General features: G+C 36.0%; 2 protein-coding genes across 2 annotated transcripts; one reads left to right on the forward strand and one right to left on the reverse strand.

The window, feature by feature from the left end:
- The first annotated feature begins 1,626 nt into the window (after window positions 1–1,626).
- Window positions 1,627–4,631, forward strand: LOC107797296 (uncharacterized). Its single transcript, XM_016620166.2, has 2 exons — window positions 1,627–3,382; window positions 3,750–4,631. Exons 1-2 carry the CDS (start codon window positions 1,636–1,638, stop codon window positions 4,514–4,516), a joined length of 2,514 nt encoding a protein of 837 aa, XP_016475652.2. The 5' UTR covers window positions 1,627–1,635; the 3' UTR covers window positions 4,517–4,631.
- Window positions 4,632–13,252: 8,621 nt separating this feature from the next.
- Window positions 13,253–13,739, reverse strand: LOC107797295 (uncharacterized protein At4g14450, chloroplastic-like). Its single transcript, XM_016620165.2, has one exon. It carries the CDS (start codon window positions 13,658–13,660, stop codon window positions 13,316–13,318), a length of 345 nt encoding a protein of 114 aa, XP_016475651.1. The 5' UTR covers window positions 13,661–13,739; the 3' UTR covers window positions 13,253–13,315.
- Window positions 13,740–19,726: the final 5,987 nt, after the last annotated feature.

A 19,726-nucleotide genomic window follows, 5' to 3' on the forward strand; every position in this document is an offset into this window, starting at 1 on the left:
ATTTAGAAACGAATTAATAACTATTTAGCGATAGATTAACGACAAACTTAGTAACTAATTTCATTTTTTCGTAGTAACTTTGTCGCTTTGTCAAAGGTTAATCAGTGGTATCTTAACATATCTTTGAATGTCTCTTTTTTCTATGAACTATACTTGGATTTTTTCATATGCCTTCGGATTTTACTAAAACATCAAAAAGGGTAGTAATTGTTCTTCCCATTAAATATGTGGGATTCTTAGGACATCATAAGTCGCATAGTAGACAAACTCACATGGGATCAATATTTCTTGCTATCTTCATTGTCTGACCCATAAACCATCTCTTGTACTCCCTTTGTTTCAAGAACTTAAGATATTTATATATTTATCAAATATTTAATGAATTTTTAACATATATATATATATATATATATATATATATATATATATATATATATATATATATATATATATATATATATATATATATATATTAATTTTTCCTAGTTGGGATAAATCTAGTTTATTTTTCCAACAAAATCAAAATGGTATATTGATACAGAATTAATAAGTATACAATCGAATATTGATTCTATTTGGCAGAAACTATAGAAGCCATGCATGAAGTAATGTGAGCAATCGAATTAGTTGTAAAGGTGTTTGCTTTGAGTAATAATGATCTGAAGCTAACCCACATTACCAATCTAGGAAGGAAAGAGCCCTAAATTATTAATTCCTTTACGTACAAGTTACTAGCCATGCATGTTGTGACTCACCGTTTTGCCATGTTCAGTCTGGAGTCAGACGACATCTTTTTCGATTCATTTTATTTTCTTGGCTATGTTTCTTTCAGGATTCAATATTAATTATACGCAGAGGCAGACCCAGGATTTGAAGGTCGGGGGTATACTTTTGCATTCAACCAAAATGTATTTTGTATATAGGGTGTCACTACTAATATATTAGCATTTTCTAAAAAACACATACTCTTGTATTCACGAAAAGTTTGGCGAATTTTTTGGGTGCCGGTGACCCCTTATTTGATAACATAAGTCCGCACCTCTGATTATACATATGGGTCCTGACGGATAGAATTTTAACTTTATGGGTTCTGGATTCTAGAACGACAATTTAAATGCTAACAATGGGTTTTAAACTTAATATTTGTATACATTTAATGAATTTCTTAACATAAATACACTGTTTGAGCAAATAATATTGGGTTCAGCCGAATACCGGGCTTCTAGCTCTACCCCTGAACCTTAGAAAATAGCACCTTTCTTCATTATGGGTCTTCCCCTTAGTTCGAAGCTACTCCAATGTTCAAGGAAAGGTACACCATAGAAATAAAGATTAAGCACTTTGAAAAGTGTTGTGTCCTAGATTTATGGCTAAGTGATACAACATCTTCATTTTAGAAGCAGCAAGATAAAATATATAGACAAAGAAGAGAATATTGAGTTCTTTTAACTAACTTAGACTTAGTAGAGAAACATGTTAAAGGAAACTTACAAAGGAAAAATGCAATTATGAGCCCCCAAATAATAGGCTTAAATTTCTCCTTCATCAAGAAGTATAAAATAGGAGATGTAGCAATGGAAATTTCATCACTTATTCAACTCAAGTACTTAGAACAATTAGAGAGTGACTAATATAATGGCTAGATCAACAGCCCACTTAGTTGTGGGTTTGGGAATTTTGTTGCTAATGTTAGTAGCAATGGTAGAGGCAACTCCCCCTGGAATAGCTGATCATCCAAGCCATTCTCATTGCTCAGATGATGAGATAAAGCAATGTAAAAATCTTCCACATGTTTGTCCTAAATTTTGTCCCAATGGCTGCATAACTGAGTGTCGATCTTGCAAGCCTATATGTATTGATGGCTCAGTGCCGCCTCCTGATGATCATGGTTCGTCAAAACCTCCACCATCATCTCCTCCAAAGGAAAAAACTCCGTCATCCCCATCTCCTCCCAAGGAAAAAACTCCACCATCCCCATCTCCTCCTAAGGAAACAACTCCACCACATTCACCTCCTCCCAAAGAAAAGACTCCACCACATGATGGTGATGATCACGATCATGATGGTGATGGTGATGATCATGATCACGATGGTGATGATCACGGTTCAGGATCTAACACTGGCCCACCTCCACCACCTTCATATCCTCCCAAGGAAAAAACTCCACCGTCTCCTCCTAAGGAAACAACTCCACCACATTCACCTCCTCCCAAAGAAAAGACTCCACGACATGGTGGTGATGATGATGATCATGGTTCGTCAAAACCTCCACCATCATCTCCTCCAAAGGAAAAAACTCCGTCATCCCCATCTCCTCCCAAGGAAAAAACTCCACCATCCCCATCTCCTCCTAAGGAAACAACTCCACCACATTCACCTCCTCCCAAAGAAAAGACTCCACCACATGATGGTGATGATCACGATCATGATGGTGATCATGATCACGATGGTGATGATCACGGTTCAGGATCTAACACTGGCCCACCTCCACCACCTTCATATCCTCCCAAGGAAAAAACTCCACCACCCTCATTATCACCCCCGTCTCCACCTAAGGAAAAGACTCCACCACATGATGGTGATGACCATGATCATGATGGTGATGATGATGACCACGATCATGATGGTGATGACCATGATCATGATGGTGATGATCACGATCACGATGGTGATCATGGCTCAGTATCTCCTCCTAAGGGATCAACTCCGCCACCATCTCCTCCCAAAGAAGTAACTCCACCACCATCTCCTCCCAAGGAAGCAACTCCACCACCACCATCTCCTCCCAAGGAATCAACTCCACCACCTCCCAAAGAAGTAACTCCACCACCCCCCTCTCCTCCCAATGAAGAAACTCCACCATCCTCAACTCCTCCTAAGGAAACAACTCCACCGCCTTCTTTGCCACCCTTATCTCCTCCTAAGGAAGCAACTCCTCCACCCTCATCAGATTCTAATTCTGCTCCACCTCCCGATCAATCTGATTCTTCAGGTGACCATAAATATCCTCCCCCAACTCCTTATTCTCCTCCTCCTCCTCCACAGGACACAACTCCACCTTCATCTTCACCACTGTCACCACCATCTTCTCCTCCACCACCCTCATCTGGTTCTTCTCCTCCTCCTCCTCCTCCTCCTCCTCCACAGGAGACAACTCCACCTTCTTCTTCACCACCGTTGCCACTATCTTCTCCTCCACCGCCATCATCTGGTTCTCCACCTCCTCCTACATATCCATCACTCACTCCTAAGCCACCCACACCAAAGAAGGTCAAGTGCAAGAACAAATACTACCCCAGTTGTTATGCTGTCCAACATGTATGCCCAAGCTCTTGCCCTACAAGTTGTCAAGTTGATTGTGTCACCTGCAAGCCCGTTTGTAGTAAGTTATTACTCCATCAGTTTCAATTGATATGTTTTACTTTTTTAGGAAGTGTCAAGAAAAGAATGCCTCTTAAAACTACAATATATTCTTAAAGACACTTCCTTATAAAAATGATATTGTATATTTAAAACCACAAAATTCTAAAGATATTTTTAATAATTATACACACTTTTAATTTAATACCACAAGATTTGAAATTTTTATTTACATTCTTAAACTTCGTGCCTAATCTGAAGCAAATAAAATAAATAGAAGGAGTAATTTCCTAATTGTTTTTTCAATAATCCCTTTATATTTTTTTCTCCCTAGTTTATGTTAAAACTAAACTATGCATTATATTTACCAACTTTTATTTGGGACGCAGAGTGTGACAAGCCTGGAGCAGTTTGTCAAGATCCACGTTTTATTGGTGGAGATGGAATTACTTTCTACTTCCATGGCAAGAAGGACAAAGATTTTTGCTTAGTCTCAGACCCTAAATTCCACATCAATGCTCACTTCATAGGAAGAAGAAATGAAAACATGAAAAGAGATTTCACTTGGGTACAATCTATTGGTATCCTTTACGATACTCACAAAATCTCAATTGGTGCACTAAAAACATCAACATGGGATGATTCTATCGATCGTCTCGCTCTCCACTTCAACAATGAAGCTATATTCCTTCCTGAAAATGAAGGTGAAAGATGGCGATCTGAAACTATACCTATGATCTCTATTACTAGAATCAGTAACACTAATGACGTTGTCGTCGAAGTTGAAAATGTTCTCAAGATCACAGCTAAGGTTGTGCCTATAACACAACATGAATCTCGAGTTCATAACTATGGTATAACTAATGATGACTGCTTTGCTCATCTTGAACTAGGGTTCAAGTTTGTTTCTTTAAGTGATCAAGTGAGTGGTGTTTTAGGGCAAACTTATAGGAAAGATTATGTGAGTAAAGTTAAAATGGGTGCTCTTATGCCTATAATGGGAGGTGACAAAAATTTTGCAACATCAAGTCTTTTTGATGCTGATTGTCCTGTGGCTAGGTTTCAAGAATTTGATAAGGGTTTGTTGAATTTGGATTTGCCAAGTTTGAGCTGCAGTAGTGGGATTTATGGACGTGGAGTTGTATGCAAGCGTTAGAATTATTTTCCAATAGAATGGAGATTCAGTAATAAATGGTGATTTTTATATCAAAATAAGGTTGTAATCCAATAGAATGGAGATTCATTAATACATGGTGCTAAACAGTAAAATGAGTTTGGACCAAAAAAAGAAATGTTATTATATATGTCATATTCTTCCAATAAGATTTTGTTGCTTTCAAAAGTTAATAATGTTCTTTTCCAAATTGATAGAAATATATAACCATCGTTTGTGATTAAGAATGCATTCTCCCACTTTAAGAATTATACAGGGCGCCAAGATCCGGATCGCCTAAACATTTTGTCAGCCCATCAAAAACGACCTAAGAAATAATAGTCATCGCCTCACCATGACTGTTACTCATTTTTTGGCGTTTTAGAGCCATATAGCTAGAATTGCGCCTGATTCCCATATTTTCGTGCTATAGCCCACGCCTTCTTCATGGGCCCAGGCCTCTGGACATGGATCGCCTAAAGTTTTTCTAGACTATCAAAAATTACCTAAGGAACAATAGTCATCGCCTCACCATGACCGTACCTCATTTTTTGGCGTTTTAGGGCTATAAAACTGGAATTTCGCCCGTTTCCCAAATTTTCGTGTGCTATAGTCCACGCCTTCTGCGTGGGCCGAGCGTCCGGATCCAGATTGCCAAAAAAAATTTCAAACCATCAAAGACGATAACCGTTGCTCTTTTTTGGCGTATTAGGGCCACAAAACTGGAATTCTGCTCAATCCCCAAATTTTCGTGTATTATAGCCCACCCCTTCTACAGAGGCCTAGGCGCCCGAACCCGAATCACCTAAAATTTGCGAGACCATAAAAATGACCTAAAGAACAATAGTCACTGTCACACCATGACCGTTCCTCTTTTTTAGCGTTTAGGGTCATAAAACTAGAATTCCGTCTGATTCCTATATTTTTGTTTGCTATAGCCCAAGCCTTCTGCATAGGCTTAAACGCCTAAACCCGAATGGCCTACAATTTTGTCGGACCATAAAAAGCCCAAAGGAATAATAGTCAATGCCTCGCCAGGACCTTTCCTCATTATTAGAGTTTAGGACCATAAAACTGGAATTCTACCTAATTTTCAGATTTTCGTGTGCTAAAGCATACGCCTTCTATATGAGCCAGGGGGTCCGAACCCGGATCACCTAAATTTTGCCGGACCACCAAAAACGACCTAAGAAATAATATTCAACGTCTCGTCATGACCGTTACTCGTTTTTGGCGTTTTAGGGCCATAAAACTAGAATCCCGCTCGGTTTTTAGATTTTCGTGTGCTACGCCTCTACATGAGCCCATGTGCCCGAACCTGGATAGCCTAAATTTTTCGGACCTTCAAAAACGACCTGGGGAATAATAATCACAGGCTCATCATGACCGTTCCTCATTTTTTGGTATTTTAGGGCCATAAAACTGAAATTTCGCCTGATTACTACATTTTCGTATGCTATAGCCAACGTCTTGTGCATGGGACCAGGAGTCCGGAACCGTATCGCCTAAAATTTTGTCGAACCATAAAACACGACCTAAGGAACAATAGTCATCGCCTCGTCATGACCGTTCCTCCTTTGTTTGGCATTTTAGGGCTATAAAATTGGAATTCCGCCTGATTTCCAAATTTTTCGTGTGTAATATCTCATGCCTTATGCATGGGCCCAGGCACCAGACCTGGGTCGTCTAAAATTTTTCCGGACCATCAGAAATGACCTAAGGAACAATAGTCACCGCATCGCCATGATTTTTCTCGTTTTTTGCATTTTAGGGCCAAAAAATATGAATTACGCCTGATTCATACATTTTCATGTGCTATAGCTCATGCCTTCTGCATTGGACTAGCGCTCGCACCCAGATCGCCTAAAATTTTGTTGGACAATTAAAAATGACCAAAGAAACAACAGTCACCATCTCGTCATGATCGTTCCTCTTTTTTGGCGTTTTAGCCCATGAAATTGGAATTCCACCTGATTCTCATATTTTCATGTGTTATAACCCAGGCCTTCTACATGGGCCCGGGCGCCCTCTGCCTTGATCATCTAAAATTTTGTCGAACCATCAAAAACGACTAAGGAACAATAGTCACCGACTCGCCATGTTCATTCCTCTTTTTTGGCGTTTTAGGGCCAAATATTTGGAATCCGCTCAATTCCCAATTTTTCGTGTGCTATAGCCCATTCCTTATACATAAGCCTAGGTTCCCAGACCCGAATTATCCAAAAAATTTGTCGGACCATCAAAAATGACCTAAGGAACAATAGTCATAACTACATCATGATCTTTACTCGATTGTTGGCATTTAAGGGTTATAAAACTAGAATTTCACTCGATTCCCAGGTTTTATATTCTATAGCTCACGCCTTCTGCATGGGCCCGGCCTCCGGACCCCGATAACCTAAAATTTTGTCAGACCAATAAAATGACCTAAGGAACAATAGTCACTGTCTCGCTATGACCGTTTCTTATTTTTTGTCGTTTTAGGGTCATAAAACTAAAACTCCACCCGATTTCTAGATTTTCGTATTTTATAGCCCATGCTTTCTACATGGCTCGGCCACCTGCACCTGGATCACCTAGAAGTATGGCAGCCTATCAAATACGACCTAAGGAACAATAGACAGTGCCTCATCATGATCGTTACTCATTTTTAGCATTTTAGGGCCATAAACTAGAATTCTGCCTGATTCTAAGATTGTTGTGTGTTGTAGCCCACGCCTTCTGCATGGGTCTGGGCACCGGGACTCGGATCTCCTAAAATTTTGTCGGACCATAAAAATGACATAAGAAACAACAGTCACTGCCATGCCATGACCGTTACTCATTTTTTGGTATTTTAGAGTTATAAAACTGGAATTCCACACGATTCCCGTATTTTTGTGCGTTGTATCCCATGCCTTCTATATGGGCCTGGGCGCCCGAACCAAGATCGCCTAAAATTTTGTTGAACCATCAATTATGACCTAAGTCATGATTGTTACTCATTTTTGGTTTTAGGGCCATAGAACTAAAATTCCACCCGATTTCAAGATTTTCGTGTCTTCTGCATGGGCCTGGGCGCCGTGACCCGAATGGCCTAAAATGTTTTTGAACCATCAATAATAACCTAAGGAACAATAGCCACTGTCGCGCCATGGCCGTTCTTCGTTTTTTAGTGTTTTAGGGCCATAAAACTGAAATTCCGTCAGATTCTCAGATTTTCGTGTGCTATAATAGCCCACGCCTTTTTCATGGACCCGAGCATTTAGACACGAATCACCTAAAGTTTTGTCAGACCATCAAAAATGACCTAAGGGTTTATAGTCACCACCTCGCCATGATCGTTCTTCATTTTTTGGCATTTTAGGCCATGAAATTGGAATTCAGTCTGATTCTCAAATTTTCGTGTGCTATAGCCCACGCCTTCTGCATGGACCTAGGTACGAGATCCGGTTCGCCTCAAATATTGTCGGATCATCAAAAATGACTTAAAGAACAATAGTCACTACCTCGCCAAGACCGTTTCTCATTGTTTGACGGTTTAGGGCCATAAAATTGGAATTTCGCCCGATTTCCAAATTTTCTAATGCAATAGCCTATGTCTTTTGCATAAACTCGGGCGCCAAGACCCGAATCGCCTAAATAGTATTGAGAAATCAACAGAAATAAGACCGAGAAGGAGTTTGAGGTTAATATGTATGGAATCGTTGCAAAAATTCAGATGAAAAGAGAGAGTGGAGCTTCGTTCGACGACGAAAATGGCGAAAGATTGCAGACGAGGAAAGTTTGCTCTTTCTAAAATAGGAAGAAAAACGAAATGTTTATCTTGCTGTGTTCTGTCTATGATCAATAAATGCAGACATAAATAAGAGCCTGTTTGGCTTAGTTGATTTGAAGTAGCTAATAAACATTAGATGTTGAAAAACACTTTTAAGTGCTGAAATTGATTTAATAAATAAGCAGTTACGTGTTAGGTACAAGTGCTGAAATTGATAATAAGTTTCTATAAGGGCATAATTTCTTCAAATTTTTTGATTCCAGATCGATTCAAATACAAAATATTCTATTCGTCATTTTATTTTAAATACAAATGTGCTTAGATAAGATAATTCTTATAATAAATATAATTTATTTTATGATAAGCATATAATCATAAGTTATAATAATTAATAAATTGACAAAAGTTTCTCAGTAAAAAATAAACCTAAATAGGACAAATTATTTGAAGAGAAACAAACATTTTCTTCATCACCATAACACGTAGAAAGCAATACACCAAAAATTTGATATGTCCTAATTTATTACATACAGTTCAAAGATAAATACACAATCACATAGATATAAGTACGCAAAGGAATAGAGAATTTGCTTATCTTAAATAGTCAATGAGAATTGCAGACTTGAAGAAGTGGGGGGAGGGGAGTTAGGTTGAATACTTGTGGCAGTGAGTATCGATGTAGTAGTTTTGTTCTAAAAAGAAATATTTTAAGGATAAAATAGTAAATATTTTGATCAAACTTAAAGTGCTTATAAGCTAAAAATTTATAAGCTGAGGGTGACCGGCTTTTGTCTTATTTTTGACTTATAAGCACTTGGCTCATAAACACTTTTAACTTTACCAAACGTGTAAATAAGCCGAAAAGTGCTTATAAACTAATTTGACCAGCTTATATGCTTAGATTGCGACTATCTAGCATCCATTATTGTTTTAACTTATGACGTTATTACTAAAGCAGTTTACCTACCATCTATCTTGATGGTGACTAATTATCTATTTAAACTTAAATTAACTAAGCTTAAAGTGTATATACAGAATAAATTACTCTTAATCTTTAGTTCACAAGAAATTAGTCTTGTAGTGCTCACCAAACTTGAGTCAAAGAAACTTGCAATGTTATGCTAAGAAAATTATGAAATGGATAAAACAGTGTATAACTAATATTTGTATTAGTTATATATTATATTTGGTATTATTTTATGTATAAATAGTGCATAAAAAACAATAACATTAGTAATACCAAAGCTATTAATGCATGCGTTAGTATGGCTAAAGATAAAATTGTTCTTAAAGTCCCATAAAATTAGAGAATATGGAGGACATTTATGTAAACAACTATTTTTCTTAAAAATTATGTAATGCATTATAATTTTTAATACAACACACCAAACAGTAGATAAGAAATAGTATTTGTACAACTAATACTTGCATTACTAAGCCATACATTACTAATCTCTGCATTATTTCGCACTATTCTTATACACCGTAGCAAACAACCCCTTATTTTATTCTTTTAACTTCTGTTATGTAATTAATATATACTGAATTACCACTATATGTGAATTATATGACTAATGCTTTTGGAAACCATGCACATTAAAAAAAAAATCCAAAACGGGCTTTTGCAAAATACCTAGAAGTTGCATAAATATTTTATAAATAAACTAGAAGAAAATTCTATTGGACCTAAGCATATTAATTTATGGTTGTCCAATATCTCAATTATGCAAAATAAGACTAAGACAGTGCTAATAAGGATTTGCTTAATAATTTATTAATTTCAGATGTTTGATTATCAAAATTTATTTTACGTTTAATTTGATTAATTTTTAAAATAAATGAGAGATTAATTACTTTTACATTAATGCAATATTCTTAACAATATTGGTTTTTTTCTTCTTCACAATAACAGATTACATCATTTGTATTAGAATAAAAATTTAATTTGTGGTAGATGAATTCTCTAATACTAGACGATGAGAGACGATTATAAAACATTTAGGACATTTAAATTATAAAAACAAGTCCATAAATTGTAAGGCAAAATTTAGAGAAAATTTACATAAGAAATTAAGAGAGAGGATTTAGATTGAACCCCCCCCCCCCCTTAATTTTGTTATTACAATTTGGACGTTTCTATATGAATATCCTTTCAAATGATTTTTAATTTAATTGTTGTATTTATTTCTGAAAATTTTATTAATTATTTTTACTCCAAGGCTTTTAATTAGAAACTTGACCATGCAAAGGAACTGTGAATTTATATGTTCGTTTTAATTTTTTTTACATCTTTTAGGAAAGATCTTAAAATTATTAGAAGATTTTCGTACTTGAAATTTTTAGTTGAATATGATTAAAAATGTGGTTGTTAAGGATTACTGTCTAAAACGCTCCTGATTTCTTTACGACTATCCTTATGTAGCTTAACTTCAATCCCTACAAAAGGTTATAGATTGTCATAACCAATAGCTAAGTTGAGAAAAGAGCACCCTGATGCACCAAGCTTTCGCTATGTGTGTGGTTCGGGAAATGGCCTGGGCACAAGGGTCTATTGTGCGTAGCCTTATCCTGCATTTCTGCCAGAGGTTGTTTCCACGGCTCATAATCAAGTTGAATAATGTGCTAATTTTAGAATCATCAAAAACTTTACACGTATCCGATTAAAATAAGCATATCGTTTCTAGAAGGCAAAAATACGTCAAAACAAATGATATTGTCATAGAAAGGTTGACGGTATAAAACACAAAACACTAAGTTAAAAAAAGAAGACCATATATCACATAACTACTTACATATATCAATATCTCGCGAATACAGCTATTGGGCCCGTGCTCAGCATGGGCCAACTTTAACTAGTTAATAAATAAAAGGTGGTTTGCATAGGATTATTTTTCTTCTTTGGCTAGAACGAAATTTCTTCATGTTTAATCAAAACTTTTGAGTTCGACTTTGGTTGACAGTTACATTCTAACAATCAGTTATTTGTGACTCCGTAATCTCAAATAGAAGAGCTTCCGTCAATGTTTCTCACATGCTCCATATCTCATGACAATCGCAACCGCTTCAGTTCATGTTTAAGTTCCAGAGATACCCATTACCGGTACGCTCCTTCAAACTTATCATACAGAGATGTTATTTCCAGTTCTCTCGGTTTCAAGAACCAAAAAGATTGTAATAGAATATTTGATATTCCAATTGGTTCCTGATTACTTTGGTCGGAAAAATTAATTAGGAATTCTCAGATGTTCGATTGAAGTGGTCGAAAAAATTAATTATTTATTAATTTAATTTTAATTTTTCCGGCCAATTTGGTCGGGAATTATGAATTTAATTTAAATTAAATATTAAAATCTCAGACCAAATTGGTCGGAATTGTCAAAAAATGATTAATATTTACTTTAAAATGTGTGACCGATTTGGTCGCAAAATTACCAACCGTTTCGATCGCAAAATTTAAATTTATCCGATCACCCAGTTTTTCCTTATTTGCAATTGTTTTGGTCGAAAATTTTTTGTGACCATCTATATTCCGACTACTTCATTTCTGTTGAAGATCCATCGAAAATAGTTGATTTCCGATCGATTTCCTACGGAAATCGTGGTCGGAATATTGACATTTTCGTGTAGTCTTATCTTGTAATGGTCGAAAAGTTAATACCAAATATCGAATGATTTTACCAACAAAATAAATAAAAGAAGACAATTAAATTCAAACCTAGCATTCAAATATTTCACATAAGAAAATAGTACGGTATAGTATTTTAATTAAAATCCATCTGTAGTTTAAATTATTGGGTATTTAAAACAATATTATATGAAGATTGTGTTTTAATTACTTCTATCCATTGATGCTCCAACATAAGTTGTTTACTCTGGAAATCCTACAAGTGGTAAAGTTAATTACCTTACATTTCCTATACTAACTTACTTTATGTGTTAATTTGGTTTGGTTAATCAAACCATTTTCATGACACTTAGCTACTCACCCTTTCAATCAGCCTACCATACGGAAAATGTTAGGAAAAAAAATTAGTGGTAATTAAATGTGGTGCTAAGATTTTAACTTTATAGGTTTTGGAATTTAGAACGATGATTTTAAGCGGTAATGGATAATAGTGAGTTGATCTAGTGATGAGCACCCTCCATTTCCAACCAAGAGGTTGTGAGTTCGAATCACTCCAAGAGCAAGGTTGGGAGTTCTTAGAGGGAGGGATGTTGGGGGTCTATCAGAAACAGCTTCTCTACCCCAGGGTAGGGATAAGGATAGTGTGTACGCAGACTTTACCCCTACCCTGGGGTAGAGAGGCTGTTTCCGATAGACCCCCAACATCTCTCCCTCTAAGAACTCCCTACCTTGCTCTTGGAGTGATTCGAACTCACAACCTCTTGGTTGGAAGTGGAGAGTGCTCATCACTAGAGCAACCCACTATTATCCATTACCACTTAAAATCGTCGTTCTAAATTTCAAAACAAGGTGGGAAGTTCTTAGAGGGAGGGATGTTGGGGGTCTATCGGAAACAGCCTCGCTACCCCATAGTAGGGGTAAGGTCTGCATACACATTATCCTACCCCAGACCCCACTGGTGAGATTATACTGGGTTGTTATTATTATTGTTGTTGATTTTAAGTGGTAAAAATTGAGTTCTAAATTTAAAATTTTAATATGTTTAATGAATTTATTAACATAAATACACTATTTGAGCAAAAATCTAACGGGTTCGACCGAACCTATTACGAAACTTCTAGCTCTGCCCCTAGTGCTAGTAATTAGTAATCATGTGTAATCTATAGATCACGAGTTCAAACCGTGAAAGTACCAATAATACTTAGCATTAGGAAAAGTTATCTATATTATACCTCTTCATTAACCAGTGTTTACAACTTGTTAATCACCTAATTTGACAACGTCAGCATACTAATTACATAGCAAAAAAAAGGACAAAATAAAGCTAGAAATTATCAACAGCGTACATAGAAATCCATAGACCAAATCTTCTAGTATTATATATAATTTAAGAAAAATAAATAGCTCAAAATAAACGTCGTTAGATTGTTTCCGTACATAATACAAACGGCACTAACGGAGTCGCTTCGTAACAAAACGGCGTCGCAGGATGTTGCCACTTCTTAAACACCAAAACCACCGCTGCCGCCGCCGCCGGCGGCTTCTCCTTTACCTCCACCATCTTATTGCAAACGGAATTAATCGCTACCGTTAAGTTGTTACAATCAGGAGAAGTCGGCGATGAAATCAACGGTGATAAAAGCGGTATCGCCACATTCCAATTGGTTGAACGGTTTATTTGAATCGACGCCGGCGCTCGCTGTTGTAACCGGCTCGGTTGCCGCCGATCACCTGAAAAGTTACTCGATTGCTTGATATCCGCCATGAGTTTGAACTTTGAAGTAATGAATACTCCGTATTTAGTTTCGTTGAGCAGAGAAATGAAATGAATGATATAGGGGAGAGAATTTACGGGAAGGGTATTTATAGTGGGAAATTATATGATTGAAGATTTTCGGTCAATGGTCAAAGAAACGGCGATGTGATTGTTTTCTGTTGTTTTCACGTGGCTCGGCTTCGCTGAATATTTTGAGCTGGCTATTACTGGAAATTTTTGTTATATGCAAATTTAGAGCCCGATTGGACATAAGAATTTTTTTTTCCTCGAAAATATTTTACTTTTTTCGAAATTAGTATTTGATCTTTAATTTTTATTTGAAGATGAATTTTAAAAAATTTCGAATATTTAAAAACTCAAAAAAAAAAAAATCACTCAGATCACTCACGAAATTTTAAAACAATCCAAAATTTTATTCATGTCCAAACACAACTCTAATATCGAATATCATTTTACTTGGAAAAAAAAATTCACTTTTTTTGGAATTTTTCAATTCTTATGTCCAAACGCCCACTTAATGTCTTTTTCAACAGAAAGCAAAGAAGAAGAATTTATAAGCTTCTAAAATTAGCTTATTTTGAATTTTTTTAAAAATATTTTTAGTGAGAAATAATTTATATTCAGCCAACAACAACAATTCAGTAAAATTTCACTAATTCGCGTTCACTAACGATGTCTCATAGCAGCCCCGCAAAATATATCAGCAGAAGATACAGCTCGACTCTTCTTCTCGCACATTGTCAAATATTGGGGTATGCCCAAAGACATCGTTAGCAAATGCGACTCACGCTTCACTAGCAACTTTTGGACCCATCTCTTTAAGTGCCTTGGGTCAACATTGAGTCACAACTCAAGCATCCATTCATCATCGAATGGCCAGCCAGATCGATTCAATGACATGCTGGAGGAATATTTCTGCCACTTTGCAACCGGATCACAGAAGCATTGGGTGAAGCTTTTGGATGCTTCTCAATTGTGTTTCAATTCTCAAAAGAACCATCATACAAATAAAAGCGCTTTTGAAATTGTTACCGGACAACAACCGCTTCTCCCGCAAATGATGAATGCATCAATCATGCCAAAATCTCCTCGAGCTGCTAACTTCTCGAGGGAATTAGAGCCCAATTTAGGGATAGTGCAGAGCTACCTCATCAAAGCCCAAGAGTAGGTAAAAAGGTTCATCGATCAAAATCTTTGCTTTGTCCAACATCAAGCAGGAGATAAAGTGATGTTAAACATCCCAAAGCAATACTTGTTTGCAGAGAGGACCCATGACCCTCGCCTGCTACAAAAGCACATCAGACCCTTGTCCATCAAAAGACGCATTGGGAAATACACATACTAGGTGAAGACTTCATCATGGTGGAAGATCCATTAAGTCTTCCATGTCAGCCGCCTGAGATCATTACATCGTTTCCAAAGCAAGCTCAAAACATAGAGGGGAACAGACCTCCGAGCCAACAACAACTTGATCGATCATCACCATGCAGGTAAGACTCCAAGGACGTCGCCAACCAACTCAGGTGGGGGAGAATGTCATGGGCTGTTTTTCATCCACGCCCCATGACCCCTTGGACGCGTCCAGTGGCGTCCTAGCAAGCCTCTCAATGCCTCGTGCCATGGTCGGCCCCGTGGTCTCGGCAACGCCAAGTGGCAAGCGGGCATGTGCCTCTGTCGCCCCACCAATAACTCTTGCCAGGCCTAGAGGCTGGCAGATTCCAACAATACCGCGCGGACAGACAATGACGCTCGCACAAATCATGATGATGCCAACAGAGCCGCGAGCACAGACAATGTCGCGCGCAGATCCTGATGCCTCGCCAGCGCCCAGTTGCAGGCCCATTCCAATAGCGCCTCGCGCACAGACCCTGATGCCAAGCACCAGCGCCCAGCCACAGGCAAATACAACAAGTGTCGCGCGCGCCAACAGCATCGCGCTCTCAGACCCTGACCCAAAAGACAATGTTGCTGCTATCGGACTTGTTTCTACCTTGTAGTAAACTAAGTCCTTTTTCATTGTAATTATAGAGTTGTTTCATTTCATTTTCATTCAGAGTGTTTCTGTAGCGTAGCCAGGTCAAGTCATGTAATTTTGGGTTTTTTTTAAGCATTATCAGGGGGATCAAGCAATCATTTCTCTGTACTGGTGTCTCTTCCCTTCGACACCGCTTCCTTTTGTAATAGCTTTAATACAATTATCAGCTTTCATTCACAATTGCTCATTTCAGTTCTCTCAATAGCTCACGAGATTGGTTTTTCCTTACGACACTGACAATCTAATCTACCGTACGGAGGGGACCTCAGTTGGCGGACAGCAACCGTACTAACATCAATTGCTTAGCCTTACGTTGCCCTTCCAAAAAACATCAGGAAGGCGTTTTTGATGAGCAATTAGTGTTTGATTAAGTTTCTAAAATTATTTTTAAATGTTTTTCCCAAATGTTTTTATAAAAGTGTTTTTGCAAAGAAGCTTTGTTTTTTTTGCTTTTCAAAAATTATTTTTGCTTCTACTCAAAAGTATTTTTTTCTGTTAAAAGCTAGATTAAATATTTTAACTTTGAGAAAAATATATTTTTAGCTAAAAAGGCGCTTGGCCAAATAGGCTATTAACATCAAAAAGGCCTTGATGCAATGGAGGTAAATACTCGGAGATGATTGAATTCACTGGCTTTTATTCAAATTATGTATTTGTATTAAGTTTAGGTAGAGTAATTTCCAAAAAATACTAATAGACTCCTAAAATTTCAAGAGTTTGCGTAATATCTTGAATTTAAAATTTAACTTTGATGTCTTACATTACTAACGTGACTACTTTTCAACCGAATGAAAGAATTGGCTCTATCCCGTCGTCAAAGGTTAATTAGTGGTATCTTAGCATCTTTGAACGTGTCTTTTTTCTATGAACCATACTTGGGATTTTTCATATGTCTTTGGATTTACCAAAATATCAAAAAAGGTAATAATATATTTTTTTTTTTGGTCAACTAGGAAACTCCTTTCAGAGTACTCTAGATAAATCTCGTCTAGTATAGTAACTCGTAAATCATATTAAAAAGATAAATTATACATGGAGTTTCGAAAGGGTAATATTCTTTCCATTAATATGTGTGATTTTCTACCGTCAAATGCAAGGTAAAAATTGTACGGGGTGTCCTATTTAGTCGATCCCTTTTAATTTATACTCGTTTTATTTTTCCGTTTGCATTTGTATCCATTTTTTTTGTTAAAAGTGTTTTAAAAGACGATTTTGCCCTTCAGGACTATTGACAAAATCGTAGACTGCAGGAAAAAACTTTAGCATGTTTTGGCATGAAGTTTTAGCAAGTGAACTAAAAAACTTAAGTATGTTTAATCTGAAGTTTTAGCAAATGAACTAAATAACTTAAGCATGTTTAATCTGAAGTTTTAGCAAATGAACTAAATAACTTCAGCATGCATTAGCAAAAACTCATTAGAAAATTACATACTGCAAGACAAAAACTTAAGCATGTTTAGTCTGAAGTTTTCGCAAATGAACTAAATAACTTCAGCATATTTAAACTGAAATTTTAGCAAATGAACTAAATAACTTCAGCGTATTTAGACTGAAGTTTCGAATAAAACTCATGAAAAAACTGTAGACTACATGGTAAATAACTTCAGCATGCATTTCATGAATGAGATTGGAGATCACGCGATTTATTAGGGGTGTAATTGTCATATTATTACGGAATTTTTGTCAATTGGCTACCAAATCAATAAATTTTAAAAATAGGGTATAAGTTAAAAGGTGGCACAAATATAAAGTACGGCTACAAATACCCCAAGTGCAGGGGCGGATGTAGCCCTATAATATTAGATCCAATTGAACCCATAATTTCGATGCGAAATATAAATTTATGTATAAAAATCACTAAAATCATAATAATTACAGGTATAAATCTATAACTTAAAAATTATAATGAATTCGGTATTAAGAACCTTAAATGTTGAACCTATAAGATTTAAATTTTAGATTCGTCTCCGCGCTATCGAGGATAGAATCGACATCGTTATTGTATCTGGTATTATTACAATTTTTTGCCGTTAAAGTTCAACTTACGTGGTCAGTTTTTATCCTTAGAACATCGCAAGTCGCACAGTAGACAAAAAATTTTATTTTGTGTCTCATACAATTAACACTAGTTATATAAGGTAATTTTTTTATTTTATAGTTTTGTGAATCCAGATTTTTGTGGACCCAGAAGTATAAGATTGGGGTCCACAAATTTATGAGACAAAAATGAACCTCGTACAATTAATATCAGTTGTACGAGACACAAAATAAAACTTGTCGACAGTAGACAAACTCACGTGGGATCAAATATTTCTTGTTATCTTCATTGTCTTGATCTTGCTGTCACCGCCTGTATCTGACCCATATACTCCCTTTGTTTCAAGAATTTAAGATAAAATACAAGATTATATTGTTTCGCCTTTGATTATGAGTACGGGTGGCAAAATAATTGATCACTTACGGTTCGTTTGGTATAAGGTATAGGAAGGTATAAGGGTAGTATAAAAATTTAATATCATCTTAATACTCTGTTTGGTTAGCAAATCAGGTATAAGTTATCCCGGTATTAATTTTAACACTGGGATAACTTACACCTTATAGAAGGTGGGATAATTAGCACCGGTATAACTTATACATTCTTCTTAGAAATTATACAATTGTCATTCTTAATACAACATACCAAACAATAAATAAACAACAATCTCAGCATAACTATTCTCAGCATAACTTATCCCAATATAACTTATACCGGTATAACTTATACCGGTATAAATCATATTCCAACCAAACGACCCCTTATATTATCTACTAAAAATGGATTAAATAATAAATTTTTTAAAAATAAATCAAATATGAATAAGAGCTATATTATTTATTTAAAAAATAGATAATCAGTGAATAATTAATAGATTTAACTTTTATATTTATAAAACCTCAAATTGGGATTCCTCAAGTTTGGGCGAATATGAATTATCCCAAAAGTGATCATATTCAAGAAGTCATGGATAATCTGGATATCCATATTATTCGCCGATTAACCCATCTTTTATCCGTATTAAATATGGGCCGGCTCAGATAATTTATCCATTTTTTCATTACTCGCTTTGACCCGTCTCATATCCGACCCGACCCACACGTTTGTCACCCCTAATTATGAGTATTAATTAGTTTCAAGAATTATTTTAAACTACAATAATAATAGCAAACTTAGTAAAATATCACAAGTGGACTCTTGGAAGGTAGTGTATATGCAGACTTTATCCCTATCTTGAAAAGATAGAGAGGTTTGTTTCTGATAGACCGTCAGCTCAAGAAAAGATGAAACGAAATATTAGCAGGCTCTATAGAAAGGCTAGAAAATACAAGAGTCGCCAATCGAATCGACCAACAAATGATAGGTCAAAGAGATGGGCTCGTTCAACTAATCAATAATCCCCGGACCTACCTAACACAGATGTCCATTCGAGAAAGAGTCCATACAAAACTTGTTTGAAACTATTAGAATGATTCAGTTACCATTTGAATGAGTCCATCTCTTAAAGAAAGGTGACATGCATAGATAGAGATTGAAGTAAGGATGCATAGAAACCCAATAAGAGAGGAAATAGTCTTTCATTTTGTACTAAAATGATAAAACTAGTTATTCTATATATAGAAGGCGAGAAAGCTAATTCGTCTATCTCATCTTCGTAACCAAACAACTCCTAAGGCTTTTCATGTTAGGATACTTATCGAATTATTAAAGGTAGAATAATCTAATAGACACTTGTTTAATTTTGACATGTTAATCGCATTACTTTATAGGTTTACAAGTGGACATCTCTAATTTATGTAATTTCTTTTATTTTTAAAAATAATTTTTTATAAACACATATATATTATGACATATTTAACAAATCATACGTTTTTTTAAAAAAAAATAATAATTAAATTTCATGCTCAATTAAATAAAATCACATAAAATGAAACTGGAAGAGTAACACATTATTCTTCCAAGATAAGAATTGTCATTTGATCAT

Source organism: Nicotiana tabacum, chromosome 21, assembly GCF_000715075.1.
Source record: "Nicotiana tabacum cultivar K326 chromosome 21, ASM71507v2, whole genome shotgun sequence".
NCBI classification, from domain to species: domain Eukaryota; kingdom Viridiplantae; phylum Streptophyta; class Magnoliopsida; order Solanales; family Solanaceae; genus Nicotiana; species Nicotiana tabacum.

What these genes read in the sequence shown, in the direction of transcription:
- LOC107797295 (XM_016620165.2), bottom strand. Translation starts at nt 13,660, where the DNA reads ATGGCGGATATCAAGCAATCGAGTAACTTTTCAGGTGATCGGCGGCAA.
- LOC107797296 (XM_016620166.2), top strand. Translation starts at nt 1,636, where the DNA reads ATGGCTAGATCAACAGCCCACTTAGTTGTGGGTTTGGGAATTTTGTTG. An exon ending in CACCTGCAAGCCCGTTTGTA is followed by an intron (nt 3,383 to 3,749) that starts GTAAGTTATTAC and finishes TTTGGGACGCAG; the next exon opens with AGTGTGACAAGCCTGGAGCA.